General features: G+C 38.0%; 1 protein-coding gene across 1 annotated transcript in view; it reads right to left on the reverse strand.

Annotated features, from left to right (window-relative positions):
• Positions 1 to 500: 500 nt before the first annotated feature.
• The window catches only part of LOC130238588 (ras-related protein Rab-37), a 32,347-nt gene continuing 17,794 nt past the window's right edge, over positions 501 to 15,053 (reverse strand). The window contains exons 6-9 of the mRNA XM_056469653.1: positions 3,841 to 3,906; positions 3,326 to 3,382; positions 2,002 to 2,078; positions 501 to 900 (exon numbers count right to left, since the gene is read on the reverse strand). Of these exons, the coding sequence (XP_056325628.1) occupies positions 798 to 900; positions 2,002 to 2,078; positions 3,326 to 3,382; positions 3,841 to 3,906 (303 nt within the window). The 3' untranslated portion in view covers positions 501 to 797. The remainder of the gene's footprint in view (positions 901 to 2,001; positions 2,079 to 3,325; positions 3,383 to 3,840; positions 3,907 to 15,053) is intronic.

A 15,053-nucleotide genomic window follows, 5' to 3' on the forward strand; every position in this document is an offset into this window, starting at 1 on the left:
TTGTAGCCATCAAAATAGTACAAGATTCAATACATCTGACATCGAATAAGGCAAGTAATCTAGATGTAATCCAAAATTACGCCCCCATTCATGTGTATAATCTATGACAGTATATTAATGACTACATATTTCGTCATGTAACTTGTAATCAATAACTGAAAGAAATCCACCCAGCTCTGAGTATTATACAGTTGAGGTCAGAATTATTCGCCCTCCTGTGAATTATTTTTATTTTTCAAATATCACCCAAATGATGTTTAACAGAGCAAGGAGTTTTTCACAGCATTTCCTATAATATTTTTTCTTCTGGAGAAAGTCTTATTTGTTTTATTTCAGCTACAATAAAAGCAGTTTTTAATTGTTTTAAAGCCATTTTAAGGTCAATATTATTAGCGCCCTTAAGCAATATTAGTTTTGGATTGTCTCTAAAACAAACCACTGTTATACAATGACTTGCCTAATTACCCTAACTTTACCCTAATTACCCTAGTGAAGCCTTTAAATGTCACTTTAAGCTGTATAGAAGTGTCTTGAAGAATATCTAGTCTAATATTATTTACTGTCATCATGACAAAGAGAAAATAAATCAGTTATTAGAGATGAGTTATTAACACTATTATGATTAGCAATGTGTTAAAGAAATCTCTGTTAAACAGAAACTGGGGAACAATATACAGGAGGGCGAATAATTCAGACTTCAACTGTATATCAGGATTCATTAGTCAATAAGGATTGTGAATGTCTGCTGGCTGAGAAGTGAGCGTCTGCATCTGCTGTTTGTCTCTGTTTTCTCAGTTTTAACTGAAACAGCAGCCTGACGTCTCTTTCTGCGGCTCCATCATGTCGTGAAGGTGAAACGGCGGCTCGACGGGAAGCTGAACAGAGCGTCTCACCAGCTCTCTGTACATTACAAACAAATAATTACACCTTAGAAACATCATCATCATCGTTAAATCAAAATCTGTATCCAAAATCACCCCTATACACCTAAATATTGCATTTGACGGAGCAGCTATATCCAGTAGAGTCCAAAACCATAGTGGACATTCCAAAGTGCACTCAATCAATCCCATGATGCACTGTAAAAATGAGTGAACAACTGATGTACAATCAATTCCCATAATGACCACAAGATGGCGTCTAATCTGTCTGATGTTCAAGAAACCAAACTCAGGTAGGCTGTGGCATTGACACGATGCTCAATTGGTACTAATGGACCCAAAGTGTGCCAAGAAAATCTCCCCCACACCATTACACCACCACCAGCAGCCTAAACTGCTGATACAAGGCAGGATGGATCCATGCTTTCATGTTATTGACGCCAAATTCTGAGCCGAGCATCCGAATGTGGCAGCAGAAATGGAGACTCATCAGACCAGGCAACGTTTCTCCAATCTTCTATTGTCCAGTTTTGGTGAGCCTGTGTGAATTGTAGCCTCAGTTTCCTGTTCTTAGCTGACAGGAGCGGCACCCGGTGTGGTCTTCTGCTGCTGTAGCCCATCCGCCTCAAGGTTGGATGTGTTGTGTGTTCAGAGATGCTCTTCTGCAGACCTCGGTTGTAACGAGTGCTTATTTGAGTTACTGTTGCCTTTCTCTCAGCTGGAACCAGTCTGGCCATTCTCCTCTGACCTCTGGCATCAACAAGGCATTTGCGCCCACAGAACTGCCGCTCACTGGATATTTCCTCTTTGTCGGACCATTCTCTGTAAACCCTAGAGATGGTAGTGCGTGAAAATCCCAGTAGATCAGCAGTTTCTGAAATACTCAGAGCAGCCCATCTGGCAGCAACAACCATACCATGTTCAAAGTCCCTTAAATCCCCTTTCTTCCCCATTCTGATACTCAGTTTGAACTGCAGCAGATCATCTAGACCAAGTCTACATGCCTAAATGCATTAAGCTGCTGCCATGTGATTGGCTGAGTAGTAAATTTGCGCTAACGAGAAGTTGAACAGGTGTCCCTAATATAGTGAACATATTGCCTCTATGAGCAGACACTCACTTGCCCACGGTCATGAAGGCCTCGTCCACATTGAGACCAGTTTTGGCGCTGGTCTCCAGGAAAATCACCCCATATTCCTGTTAAAAACAAGGCAAACAGAGCCTTAATGACAATAAAGCTCATATTCTATCCTTTATTAATTATTTGTGAATTAAATGTGATGGTGCTGATGTTTCTCGTTTTCATTTACTATAACTAGATGTACTTAAACAACTACATTTGTTGTGATCATTTAAATGATTTGAGAAAAACACACACACACACACACACACACAAATACACAACATTTAAATTAAATATAGAAACAAAACACAAAACAAATCATAACCATTGTAACCCGGAGTGACACTGACTACAGAGGTGTGGATCCACATGCAGGTTTACTAGCGAGGTCAGGTAAGCAATGGTCAACACAGGGGCAAACAGATGTATGAGGGCAATCCAGAGTCGTAGTCAAAATAACAGGCAGATGGTCTCAAGGCAGGCGGCAGACAGGAATACACAGATAAACAAGGCAAAGGAAACCACGTTGTAGTGTCACTAAAACAGTAGACAAGGCTCAGCAACAGTGCCGAATCCATGAATTAGTCCTTGAGTAGTTTCAGCTGTGGGGGTGTAATCAGTCATGATCTGGAACCGATTGTGTGTGTGTGTGTGTTGTATGACTGGGTGTTGTAGTCCATAACATGGCGGATTTGTAGTTCATGTGAAAGTAAGCGTGTTTACCAGCGATCTCAGGTAGTAGATCGCTGGTGATCGTGACAGCTATAGTGGATGAAAATAAAAATGGATAAAAGAATGCATATTATTTACCAGCAGAGCTTAATGATGAAATTATATACTGTATATATATATACAGTAAGCAATAATTACACAAAAGAGACTGTTTACACACGGAAAGCATATTAAATTAAGTGTCTGTTTATGTCTAATTAAGTAAAGTGTTTGTTTTAATGTTCACACCTATATTTATTTCACAATGAAGCACCACTTATTCTGAGCTGTATTTATTTCAATATATCAAACGATAAGAGATCACACTGTTAATTCTGTTTAAAATAATGTGAAAAGTTATTGATGTCAGACATCTAAAATCTGGAGGTTTGACTTTAGATGAGTGTTTTGAGGCTAAATTTAATGTCATCAGCCAGTTCTTGTTCTAAATATGCAGAACAAGAGGTTAAAGTATTGCAGATGTTTTGCTTAGATTTTTAATGCATGACTTTTCCTGCTTTCCATGCTGTTTGTATGGTTTTCTGCATGTTTTTCATGGCTGTAGGAACTCAAATTAAATGTTGAACTGTGCTGAATGATTCAGACTCACCCTGGCGAGTTTCTCTCCGTCTTCTCGTCTGATCACCCTCGAGCTGGACATGTCAGACTGGAGAAACACAAGTTACAGTCAGCTGTTTCTTTCTCTTTGTCATGATGACAGCACATAATATTAGACAAGATATTCTTCAAGACACTAGTATTCAGCTTAAAGTGACATTTAAAGGCTTAACTAGGGTAATTAGGGTAAAGTTAGGGTAATTAGGCAAGTCATTGTATAACAGTGGTTTGTTCTGGAGACAATCCAAAACTAATATTGCTGAAGGGGGCTAATAATATTGACCTTAACATGGCTTTAAAACAAATAAAAACAGCTTTTATTCTAGCTGAAATAAAACAAATAAGACTTTCTCCAGAAGAAAAAATATTAGAGGAAATACTGTGAAAAATTCCTTGCTCCAATAAATATCAATTGCGAAATATTTACTGCATATCTAGAATAAATATTGCACAGGAGGGCAGATAGTCTTTCCTTCAGCTGTATATTCCAAACTGAATCCCTCTTACCTTGTTACCAAGCAACATGATGACCACATCATCCTGAGCATATTCATGGATCTCCGTAAGCCACGCCTACAAGAACACACACAACCAATCAGAGGCCTAACAATGTTAATATTTATACATTCATAACCTCAGATTATTCACAATGATAAATAAGGTTATGCTACATAGATTAACCAGATTTAGCTAGTGATATTATAGTTAACTAATACTGAAATCATTTTTGATGATATAAAATTTAAATTTACATTCATTAAAAGTAGAACGAAGTAAAAAAAATATTAAATTAATTAAATGAAATTAAATAAATGAAAATTTTATTAAATAAAAATAAATAAAATGAATTAAAATAAAATAGAATAAAATTGCATTTTTATAAATCAGATCTGGAAAAAGTGCTCAGTCTAACAAAAGTCTGAAGTCTCCTAAAGCGGACCAATTATGCCCCATTTGGCAAGATGTAAAATGCGTCTCTGCTGTCTCTAGAGTGTGTAGTGAAGTTTGAGCTCAAAATAGCACACAGATAATGTTGTCTAGCTCTCTGAAACTGACCCTTTCAGGCTTTGGTCCTAATTGTGGTGTTTTGGTGACTGTCGCTTTAAATGCAAATGAGATTGTGCTCTTTTTAATAAGAAGGCGGAGCTACAAATGCCTATGCATCAGCTTAGCGACAGATGTAAAACAGCAGTGTGTGTGTTGTCAGTGCTGGTCAGGTGTGCATATGTGCTTCAGTGTGAGTGTGTGCTTCATGCTTCTGTCAGTCTATATCGCTCCTGTTCATCTGAAACTCCACATCTATAATCCTCTTAGTCTATGCTGACATTATCTTCAGCAGCTCAAACACTCTAATGGCTAATGGACAGACGGCTGCTTCTCACTCAGGACTGCTGTTTATGCTAATGAGGGAGAGATAGGCACTAGTGGGCGGGGCTTTCCCCCTCTGATGACACATACAAAGGGAGAATGTCAGTCAAAGTGTTTCTGCAGACTGTTTTTATCAAGAGGGATTATAATAAAATATCATAGATATATACACTAGATATCACATACAGACCCTGAGCATGCGTCAATAGCGCCGCCACATTTGATCAGTGCTCCCAGGACAAATGTTATTCAATGGCACTAGTCAAGACTAAAGCCAATCTGAAGATGCTGGACTTTAGTGCTGTGTACAGGTGTAGTAACGAACAAACAAAGCAAACAAAACACAGAGGCCGAACATTTCATAGGGAAGATTTCGTATTTTAAGTTTTTGCATGTTATAAACTTTTGTGTTCAACATTATTGATGATAATACAGTCTCTTACTGCACTGTCCATAAGGTAAAGTAGCACCAACTTTCACTAAACACTCAGCTTATGCTAGTTTTGTTGAATGAAATCAGTAAACACTGTAAATGAAGCATGACACAAGACGCTGCGCTGTCAGAAACTTCTATTACTGTCGGCTAAGTGAACGACTCGTTCATAACGGAGATTCATTCACAGACGACTCGCTTCCTCCGTCAGAATGAGAGGTGAAAGCAGGAGAGGGGGGTGTTTCAGGACACAGATTAGATCAAATTTAACAGGGAGAGAGGATAATACATTTCAATGCACACAAACACACACTCTCTCTTTGTCAGCAATGCCGTGTGCTCACTCATACATCAATGTAGAAAAGTGATGCCAAATTATAATTTAAAAAGCACATAGTTGACCTCTTTTTTCTGAAGTAATATTAATATTCTGGTTCTTCTGAGTGTGTCAGTTTAGGTTCAGTTTAAAACACAATTCAGATTGTTTTATTATAATGTGTTAAAAAGTGTCATGTTGGGGGCGTGTCCACAGCTCGCTGATTTAGGGGTGTGTTGCTTCACATGTAGATTAGTTTCGGCTTACCGCCAACTTAACAAGGGGGCGGAGTCATGAGCTCACCTGCTCTGCGTTTGCAACAGAGTCTGACAGGCAGACTGAGAGAAGGAGCAGGAGTGAGAGGATCAGCATTCAGTCGTACATATACGACTCTGACACAGACCAAGCAGAGAGTACAAAATCATTTGTGTCTTTGTACAGTTTTACAGCCAACTGTGTGCTAGTTTCAAGTGCCGAGCTTGTACACCGAGACTAATAACCACACACACTGAATTAACTTTAACTGGGGCAAGGGATGTGTCGCTCGAAGCCGCGACACGGCACACCAGACACTCTCTGTGGCGCGGCAGAGACATGAAGTGTCCCGAATCGTCGCGCCACGCATTTTTGAATTCTAAACAGGTTTCTGCAGCGGTCCGCGGCGCCCAGCCGTCGACTTGAGTGTACCCTGATAGAAACCGATGTTTAGAATTCTAAAACGCATGCTAATTAAGATCACAGGGAGCTTCTGTGATCGCGAGAAATGCAAACGGCTGAAGTATAAGGTAGACTCAATGAGAAGTACACATGTTTGCAAACCTACCTAAAGATACAACCAATAATTCTGATTAGAGCGATAATGTGGAGAATATTGATCTTGTGTTGAGCCCAATGAGCCTTGCATCTAAAAATAGAGCTAGCGTGTTCCTTTAGTGATATCGCTTCGACTCACGCTGAAAATGGCGGACGTGAATCAACAAACTGAGGATATGATGACGCGCCTGTCAATCAATATTGGTGGGCGGGGGGGCCGCTCTCCTACGTAAAGTTGCGGTCGATCTGAAAACCGCTCCAATTGGTCCACCGTTTTTATGTTGTTAAATTGAAATAAAAAGCACTGGGTGTGTTTATATCAGCCCAATATGACGGTCTATACACCATACATGCACATATGTCTGTCCAAACAGCTTGAAAAGTAGATTTTTCACCATAGGTGCCCTTTAAAAAAATATTTGCGTACTGACCAGTGGGAAAACTCCCAAAAATAGATACAGATGTTACTACTTCAATGTGTTCCTTATGGCGCCATTCATACCGCGGCGACAGCGGTACTTGGTGCGCCAGCAGCTTTTGACCGCTGGGTGGCAGTTTAACCACAGATATTCAGCTTTGCCTTTCCACAACACTAAACAGACTTTTCTGTGCGTACCTTATGTGATCAGATGTGTTCAATTAAAATATAATTTTGATTTAGTTTTCTTAGTAATAAACATGATCTTACCAGGGCTTAAAGTATTCCGGCACCATGCCGGATCTCCGGCGTGCGGCCGTGAGAGAAAAAAAATAGAGCTTGCACATGCGGTTTAGTTGGGGATGCTCAAAATAACTGATTAAGCAATAACCGAAAGGGCACGTTTGTAACCGATGAATGGTATCAGTTAAACGATTAAAATATGCTTTATACATTTTTAAAGTTTGGCTGCAGACGGGGCATCTGTTAAATGGTTTACTGACTGCAGCCAGTGTTTTACGCTCTGCTTATGCTCGCTCAGCGCCAATCTGGAAACATTTTGGATTCGTGGCGAACGAGAAAGGCGAATCAATAATTAGGATGAAGCTATTTGTTGGGCTTGTTTAGAAAAATATGTGTTAAATGGACAAACACGTCGAACCTCCAGAGCTGCGGTCATGTCACCCAGCCCATGAAATGCGGAGCCAGCTCCGGTGTCATCTACTGAACGCAAATGCCCAGCTAGTCCAGCCAGGTATGGCAGAGAGGCCTTTTCAAAAATGGCCAAATACAAAAGAGAAACTGATAAATAGTAGACGTTGATGAGAAATGGCGCAGCATATTTGGTAGTTGAGAACGCGCCGCTCCGCGATGTAGAGCTGGTTTCCGAGAAATGCAGGCGGCGGAGCAAGATACCCTCTTTGCCACAGTATCTACATGCGCTACAGGCACACGTCTCAGTGCTGCTGGAAACATTGTAATCTCAAATAAGTCTCCGTTTAAACCGAACAAAGTCAACATGTTAGTTTTTCTGGCAAAGAATTTAAAATATGAATAGAAAACAAAAGGCGGAGAGACGCAGTTTTTTTTTTTTCAACATCTGACATGTTGTTACAAGCCTAGGCTAATATTTTTGTTCTACGTTACTATTTATATTATTATTGATTAGTATTTGTGAAGTTTCTAAAATGTAACGTTTACTGTTTCAAGCAGTTAAAGTTATTTCTATTTAGCCTTCATTATTATATAGGCTGTATTGTGTTGTTTTATCAACGAAAGTTAAACAACAAACATGTTCGTTTGTACGGATATTTAGCATAATACTTTGGTCTTTTTTGATTTCTTAATTTTTACATAAAATGTAAATTAACTTAGGTAGGCTACTTGGGTACAGGGGCGTAATTTGTTGGTAGTATACCGAGGAATGCTTAGACAGTGAATATTGTCATCATTATTTAAAAAATTATAAATAAATAAATAAATAAATAATAAATAAATAAATAAATAAACCTTACGGAAAGGATGAAATAAAGGAAAAGCATGCTGTTAATCATTCTTCATAATCTGATTCGTAGCTATACATGCAATAAACTTATATTGCGCCGACAAGAACAAGCTCTAAAAGGTAAAGTCTAAAGCCAGAGGAGTTATTGATATTAATGTTAGTTGTTAATATGATCGTAAACACTGCGTTGTATAATTAACACCGTCATTGTGTCGTTTCTGCGATTTTATTTTCTCGCTGAAGAACAGAAAATTCATTTTATCGCCGTCTTCCCAGCCAGGTTTTTCAACATCTGACTTATGTTGTTACAAGCCTAGGCTAATATTTTTGTTCTTCGTTACTATTTATATTATTATTGATTAGTATTTGTGAAGTTTCTAAAATGTAACGTTTACTGTTTCAAGCAGTTAAAGTTATTTCTATTTAACTAGCCTACATTATTATAGGCTGTATTGTGTTGTTTTATCAACGAAAGTTAAACAACAAACATGTTCGTTTGTACGGATATTTAGCATAATACTTTGGTCTTTTTTGATTTCTTATTTTTTACATGAAATGTAAATTAACTTAGGTAGGCTACTTGGGTACAGGGGCGTAATTTGTTGGTAGTATACCGAGGAATGCTTAGACAGTGAATATTGTCATCATTATTTAAAAAATTATAAATAAATAAATAAATAAAACACCTTACGGAAAGGATGAAATAAAGGAAAAGCATGCTCTTAATCATTCTTCATAATCTGATTCGTAGCTATACATGCAATAAACTTATATTGCGCCGACAAGAACAAGCTCTAAAAGGTAAAGTCTAAAGCCAGAGGAGTTATTGATATTAATGTTAGTTGTTAATATGATCGTAAACACTGCGTTGTATAATTAACGCCGTCATTGTGTCGTGTCTGCGATTTTATTTTCTCGTTGAAGAACAGAAAATTCATGTTATCGCCGTCTTCCCAGCCAGGTTTTTCAACATCTGACTTATGTTGTTACAAGCCTAGGCTAATATTTTTGTTCTACGTTACTATTTATGTTATTATTGATTAGTATTTGTGAAGTTTCTAAAATGTAACGTTTACTGTTTCAAGCAGTTAAAGTTATTTCTATTTAACTAGCCTACATTATTATAGGCTGTATTGTGTTGTTTTATCAACGAAAGTTAAACAACAAACATGTTCGTTTGTACGGATATTTAGCATAATACTTTGGTCTTTTTTGATTTCTTATTTTTTACATGAAATGTAAATTAACTTAGGTAGGCTACTTGGGTACAGGGGCGTAATTTGTTGGTGGTATACCGAGGAATGCTTAGATAGTGAATATTGTCATCATTATTTAAAAAAATTATAAATAAATAAATAAATAAAACACCTTACGGAAAGGATGAAATAAAGGATAAGCATGCTCTTAATCATTCTTCATAATCTGATTCGTAGCTATACATGCAATAAACTTATATTGCGCCGACAAGAACAAGCTCTAAAAGGTAAAGTCTAAAGCGAGAGGAGTTATTGATATTAATGTTAGTTGTTAATATGATCGTAAACACTGCGTTGTATAATTAACGCCGTCATTGTGTCGTGTCTGCGATTTTTTTTTTTCTCGTTGAAGAACAGAAAATTCATGGTATCGCCGTCTTCCCAGCCAGGTTTTCATGCACAGTTTCCGTTTTTGTTTCTTCTCAAACAATAAAGTTTCGCTATAGCAGGCCCGGCGGCAGGATATCATAAATGAGGGCGCAAGGGCGATGTTTTTATATGACGTGCTAAAATTGAAAAATGAAATTTACATGAAGAGCTTTATTAGTGAAAAGCTGCCGAGCGCAACGAAATGAGCTATAAGCTATATTTGCTCTTATGTGCTGAAATACTTAACACTTTCCTTAAGACCACAGAATAATATGCAACATCTAAATGTCATATAGCCAATAAGGAAAAATTAACATGTTTCAGGTCTCTCCAGTGCATTTGGACTGAATATTTGACTGTGTCTTACTGGATGTCTCCAGTAACTCTATAAACATAGAGGCACAAGCAGACTGTAGAATTCATTCATTAATTCTTTCTTTTATTTATTTATTGTCAACCAAATATATATATAAATTAATGTGTGTGTGTGTGTGTGTGTGTGTGTGTGTGTGTGTGTGTGTGTGCGTGCGTGTGCGTGTGTGTGTGTGTGTGTGTGTGTGTGTGATTGCAGCAGACTGAAGAAGTTGTGCATTGGGTGGGTGGCATCTGCTGTTATGCAGAGGGCTCTACGGGTAAGACGTGTGCTGTAAATGTCCTGAAGGGAGGGGAGAGAGACACCAACGATCTTCTCAGCTGTTCTCACTATGCATTGAAGTGTTTTCCTGCAGAAAATCCAAGGTTCCATACCACACAGTGATGCAGCTGGTCAGGATGCTCTCAATAGTGCCTCTGTAGAAAGTGTACATGATTGGGGCTGGTGCTCTTGCTCTTTTGAGTGGCAGCCTGTTTGAACATATCCCAGTCTGTGGTATTGAAGCAGTCTTGTAAAGCCTCTGAAGAACCTTCTGGCCACACTTGTATCTCCTTGCAAACCGGTTTGGTGACTTTAACTATCGGTCTGTAAGCAGGCATTAGCATGACAGTTAAGTGGTCCACCAAGGTGGGGGAGGGGGAAGGCTTGATAAGCTCCTCTCTGTGTGGTGTAAACAAAGTCCATTGTGTTATTGCCCCGTGTTGGAAAGTCTATGTGTTGTTGTATTTTTGGAAACACACTCTTTAGGTCTGCATGGTTAAAGTCCCCTGCCAGGATGAGAAAAGCATCGGGGTGGGCTGTCTGCTGCTCACTAATGTGCAGTTTCCGTAAACACAAAAGCACAACAGTCCTTTACAGTCCTATGTGATGAACGAAGTAGACGGATGTAGTCCAGTTTGTTGTCTAGCGAGCGTACGTTCGCTAGAATGATGGAGGGGATTGCGGGGTTGTGGGGGTTAGCCGCTAGCCTTGTTCGGATACCCCCGCGCTTACCCCTCTTCTGCTTCCTCTCGCGCCGCTTGAAGCGCCTCCATTGTGGGCGAGGTGGTGAGGTGGGGGTCTGAGGATGGGTACGCATCCGGAGCAAGCCGAAATCTTGCAGCTCATCAGTGTCCGCGGAGTTTAACTTGTGAAGTTTGTTTCTACCGATGTCGAGCAGAAATGTTCGAATATATGCGCGCTTAAGGACAGATAAACGTGACGTTGACGCACAATAACACGGCGACGTACAAGACGAGGAACACAAAAACACATTAATAACATATTAATAAATAATACCAAGTTTTAACACATCTGCTACATTCCAGTGGAGCCTCCGTTGCGCTCTACCACAGCTGGCAAAACTTTCTGAAGGTGGTTTAAGCACCAAATAAGTGTTTTAAATTATGTTAGTCTCCTTATTTCTTTCCGTTTTATTTTAAATATTATAAATGTTTAAAGTTTTAGGTAAAGACGTCAAAATATGCCCACACATGCAAGCTAAACTAGATCATATCTGAGTCATCATGCTTTATTACCCAACCAAAATCAGCGAGGAAAAAATAAATGTTTTAAATTAAATTATATTTAAATGTTAAATTAAATAAAAAAATGAATTTAAAATTTAAATGCCATTTAAAAATAGTTGCTAAAATTAATGTGTTACTTACTTACATTTTTAGGCATTAGCCAAACAGAAAGCCTGTCTACGGTAAATCCACACGCACTAAATAGCCTACCTTTTTCTTTTATAACACTGTAAACATAACTTCGCAGGTCGATCATCTTCAAACGCAAAAGGCATTTTTAAGTGTCCTAACTTGACTGCTGCTGTAGAATGGTATGTTTTTTTACATAACTTTAAACGTGTGCTTTAGCTATGTCAAAATGAAAGCAAATTTTTTAAGGGCTCTGCGTTTTGTCAATTGTATAGCTTTAATAATAATAATAATAATAATGGATATAACAAATTATAATATTATAGTATAGACATTTTTACTAGGCTACTTTAATATTAATCCCTAACTGAAAAACGAATGTGAAAATGACTGGCAGCTGTGCTAAAATTAATATAATGGCAAATTTCTTCTGCGTTTTTTCCCTTTATAGCTCAATAGTTTTATTCAAAGAATATAGTTCTCTCTTCAACTTTCAGGTTTGAGGTGGGGGAAGAAATGGCAGAGGCAATTCAAATGTACCATCTCTAAATTAAAAAAGGCCACTTACGCGGCATCTGTGTGTAAAGATTATTACCTTATTTTTATTTTATTATTATTATTTATTTATTCATTCATTCATTCGTCATTCATTTTCTTTTTGGCTTAGTCCCTTTATTAGTCTGTAATTGCCACAGCGGAATGAACCGTCAACTTATCCAGCATATGTTTTACGCAGAGGATGCCAGGAGGGCCAGCTGGGGCTTCGGGACGGAGTGAAAGGAGAGGCAGGACTTTGCCCCGAGTCTGGGAAAGATGGCTTGCCGTCATTACACTAGTTTTCCGATGGCACACGAGTTACATGCGCCAAACACATGAACAAATAAATTAATAAATAAGGGAAAGAAAACATCTAGCCTTATAGGCTGAGTTCTTTTTGATTATAATCGCCGTTAAGTTTCCATTTTAAATGTAAGGCTGTTGCAAAAAATAATAAAATTGCTTAAAATAATACAATTTTAATTTATAAGTGACTTTGCTGCGTCCCCCTTGATGTTTCAATAACGCATAATAATCTATACACCATATTAAAGACACTTAAATAGACATGATTTCGGCCTCACTGATGCCCATTAACTCCTGACAGACAAGCTTTTGGTTATGAGAAGGGGGAAGGGGTCTCCACTATTAAGTGTTTTTCACAAACATGAATACACAAAATCCAAAACTCCTATAGGACGGATGGCGTAACAAAACCTATGCGTTTAAAAACGAAACCGCATTAAATATGGGGCCTTATGAAAATGAATGTTTCTATCTTTTGAACGGTGACGGCATAATATCATGGAATTACTTTCAATAGCAAAATAAAAAACATCTCAAGGAAGAACGGACAAAAGAAAGTTTCACTTCTATCACTCTTTAAAAGTTTTGGTTTGGTTCATTGTAAATGCTCAGTCTCGTTATGAACTGATCTTCATTTCTCTGTGTTGGTGGAATAAAGCAGCAAGTCAGCCGCACCAATTTATGAGCAGACAGAGCAGGATTCTCATGATGACCACCAGCGCAATTCCGCTCTTTGTTATGAGCCGTAGTTTCAGTGTAAACTTAGTAAAGGTGAGTTTCTTTGGCGATGATGTGTACAGTGTTAGATTTTATATTTAGCGGACATTTGCGCTGAACACGCATGCAACGCATCAAGATTCGGGCACCTTCTCCGAAAACACTCGATTGATCTCAGCTGGCGGATCAACATTTACCTCATGTCATGATCGCTGTCATCTGCGCCATTATTATTATTATAACTTTAGGGGAGGTTTGCAAACCTGTGCACTTTTCACTCTTCAGCCGTTTGTATTTCCTGCAGTAACAAAAGCTCCCTGTTCATTATATTCAGACACACAAAAGCTCCCAATTATATTATGAGGGCGCATAGATTAAATTTCGGGCGCTCATGCGACCAAAATGGTTGCAATTTCGAGCCCTGTAGTATAAGGACATGTATTCAGACCACAACTGAACGTTTGAAGAAAATTGAATGCCTTATTATTTAGAATTAGCTATTATTGATGTAAATGCAGCCGTTCAAGGCGCATAATTGATTTATTACGGTACTGACGGTATTAGAAAATCCATGTCGTGGCGCAATGTCACACCGGTGATGACTATGACACCGGTGTACCGCCCACCCCTACTACCTGTTATTTAAAATATCTATATTACGCTCCAAGCATTCGCCAAAAAGAAAATATTTCTAAGTAAAAACACAAAACATAGCTGAAAAGAGTGTTGCCTGCTTTAGAGGATGGGTTAGTAATTATATTATAACTGGTTATGTTCAGGTCAATGAAATAATACCTTTAATAAATAAAATATGTTTGTAAGAACGTGGTGGGCCAGTGATTCCGTCGCTGTCATCAGTGGTTTAATGAGCTCAGGAGAATTCTGCTTTGCATTTTTCTATGCATTACTAACATCACTAAACCAGACATTTGTTTTATAAGTTAACCAAATATTCGCAGAGATTCAGCAGTTTTTTTTCTGACGCGTTTGCCAGTCATGCCAGTCAGTGAAAAAAAAGTAACCGTGGCCCTGTTTGCAGGTATTAATATTCGTTTTTTCGTCAATCTGATGCAATTTTTATTATTTATACAGGACGTTAAAATGCAATTAAAAGTTTCAAATCAATTAAACTCAATTTATAAAAAGGCTAGCCTATTTTATGCATTAAATATAACTAATTTCCTTTATTTCTGATTAGACCATGCATTTTAGACTATTTTACAATTGTAATATGTGCATATGCCTTTTTTTTAAATAACATTCGTTTAACAAATATTTTAGCACATCGAAAGTAATTAAGTGACCTGTTTTTTTTTTTATTAAAACCTTTATGCAAAAGGATCAGAGGATAAATTATCGTAGGATAAACGTATCTTATGGAAAAACACCAATTGACGGGCTCTGCTTTCGGTTTTAAAAGAATCAAGCAGCTTTAAAAAATATAATTTGCTGAAGAGAAATGACAGGAAAAAAAAGAAAGAAAAAGATTAAATATATAGGGACTGTTAAAAGAACATTTCTCTTTAATATATTCTTTCGACTCCGAAACATCAGCTAAGAAAGATTATGATGAATGACGGAGTTTCTCTATTGCCTGCTTCAGCAGTTGTCCCGGTCCCGCTGGTTATGAACGAGGAGGCGGAGAGAATGCGCTGTTTAGTTTCGGCTTGATA

The sequence above is a fragment of the Danio aesculapii genome, chromosome 12 (assembly GCF_903798145.1).
Source record: "Danio aesculapii chromosome 12, fDanAes4.1, whole genome shotgun sequence".
In the NCBI taxonomy this organism is placed as follows: Eukaryota; Metazoa; Chordata; class Actinopteri; order Cypriniformes; family Danionidae; genus Danio; species Danio aesculapii.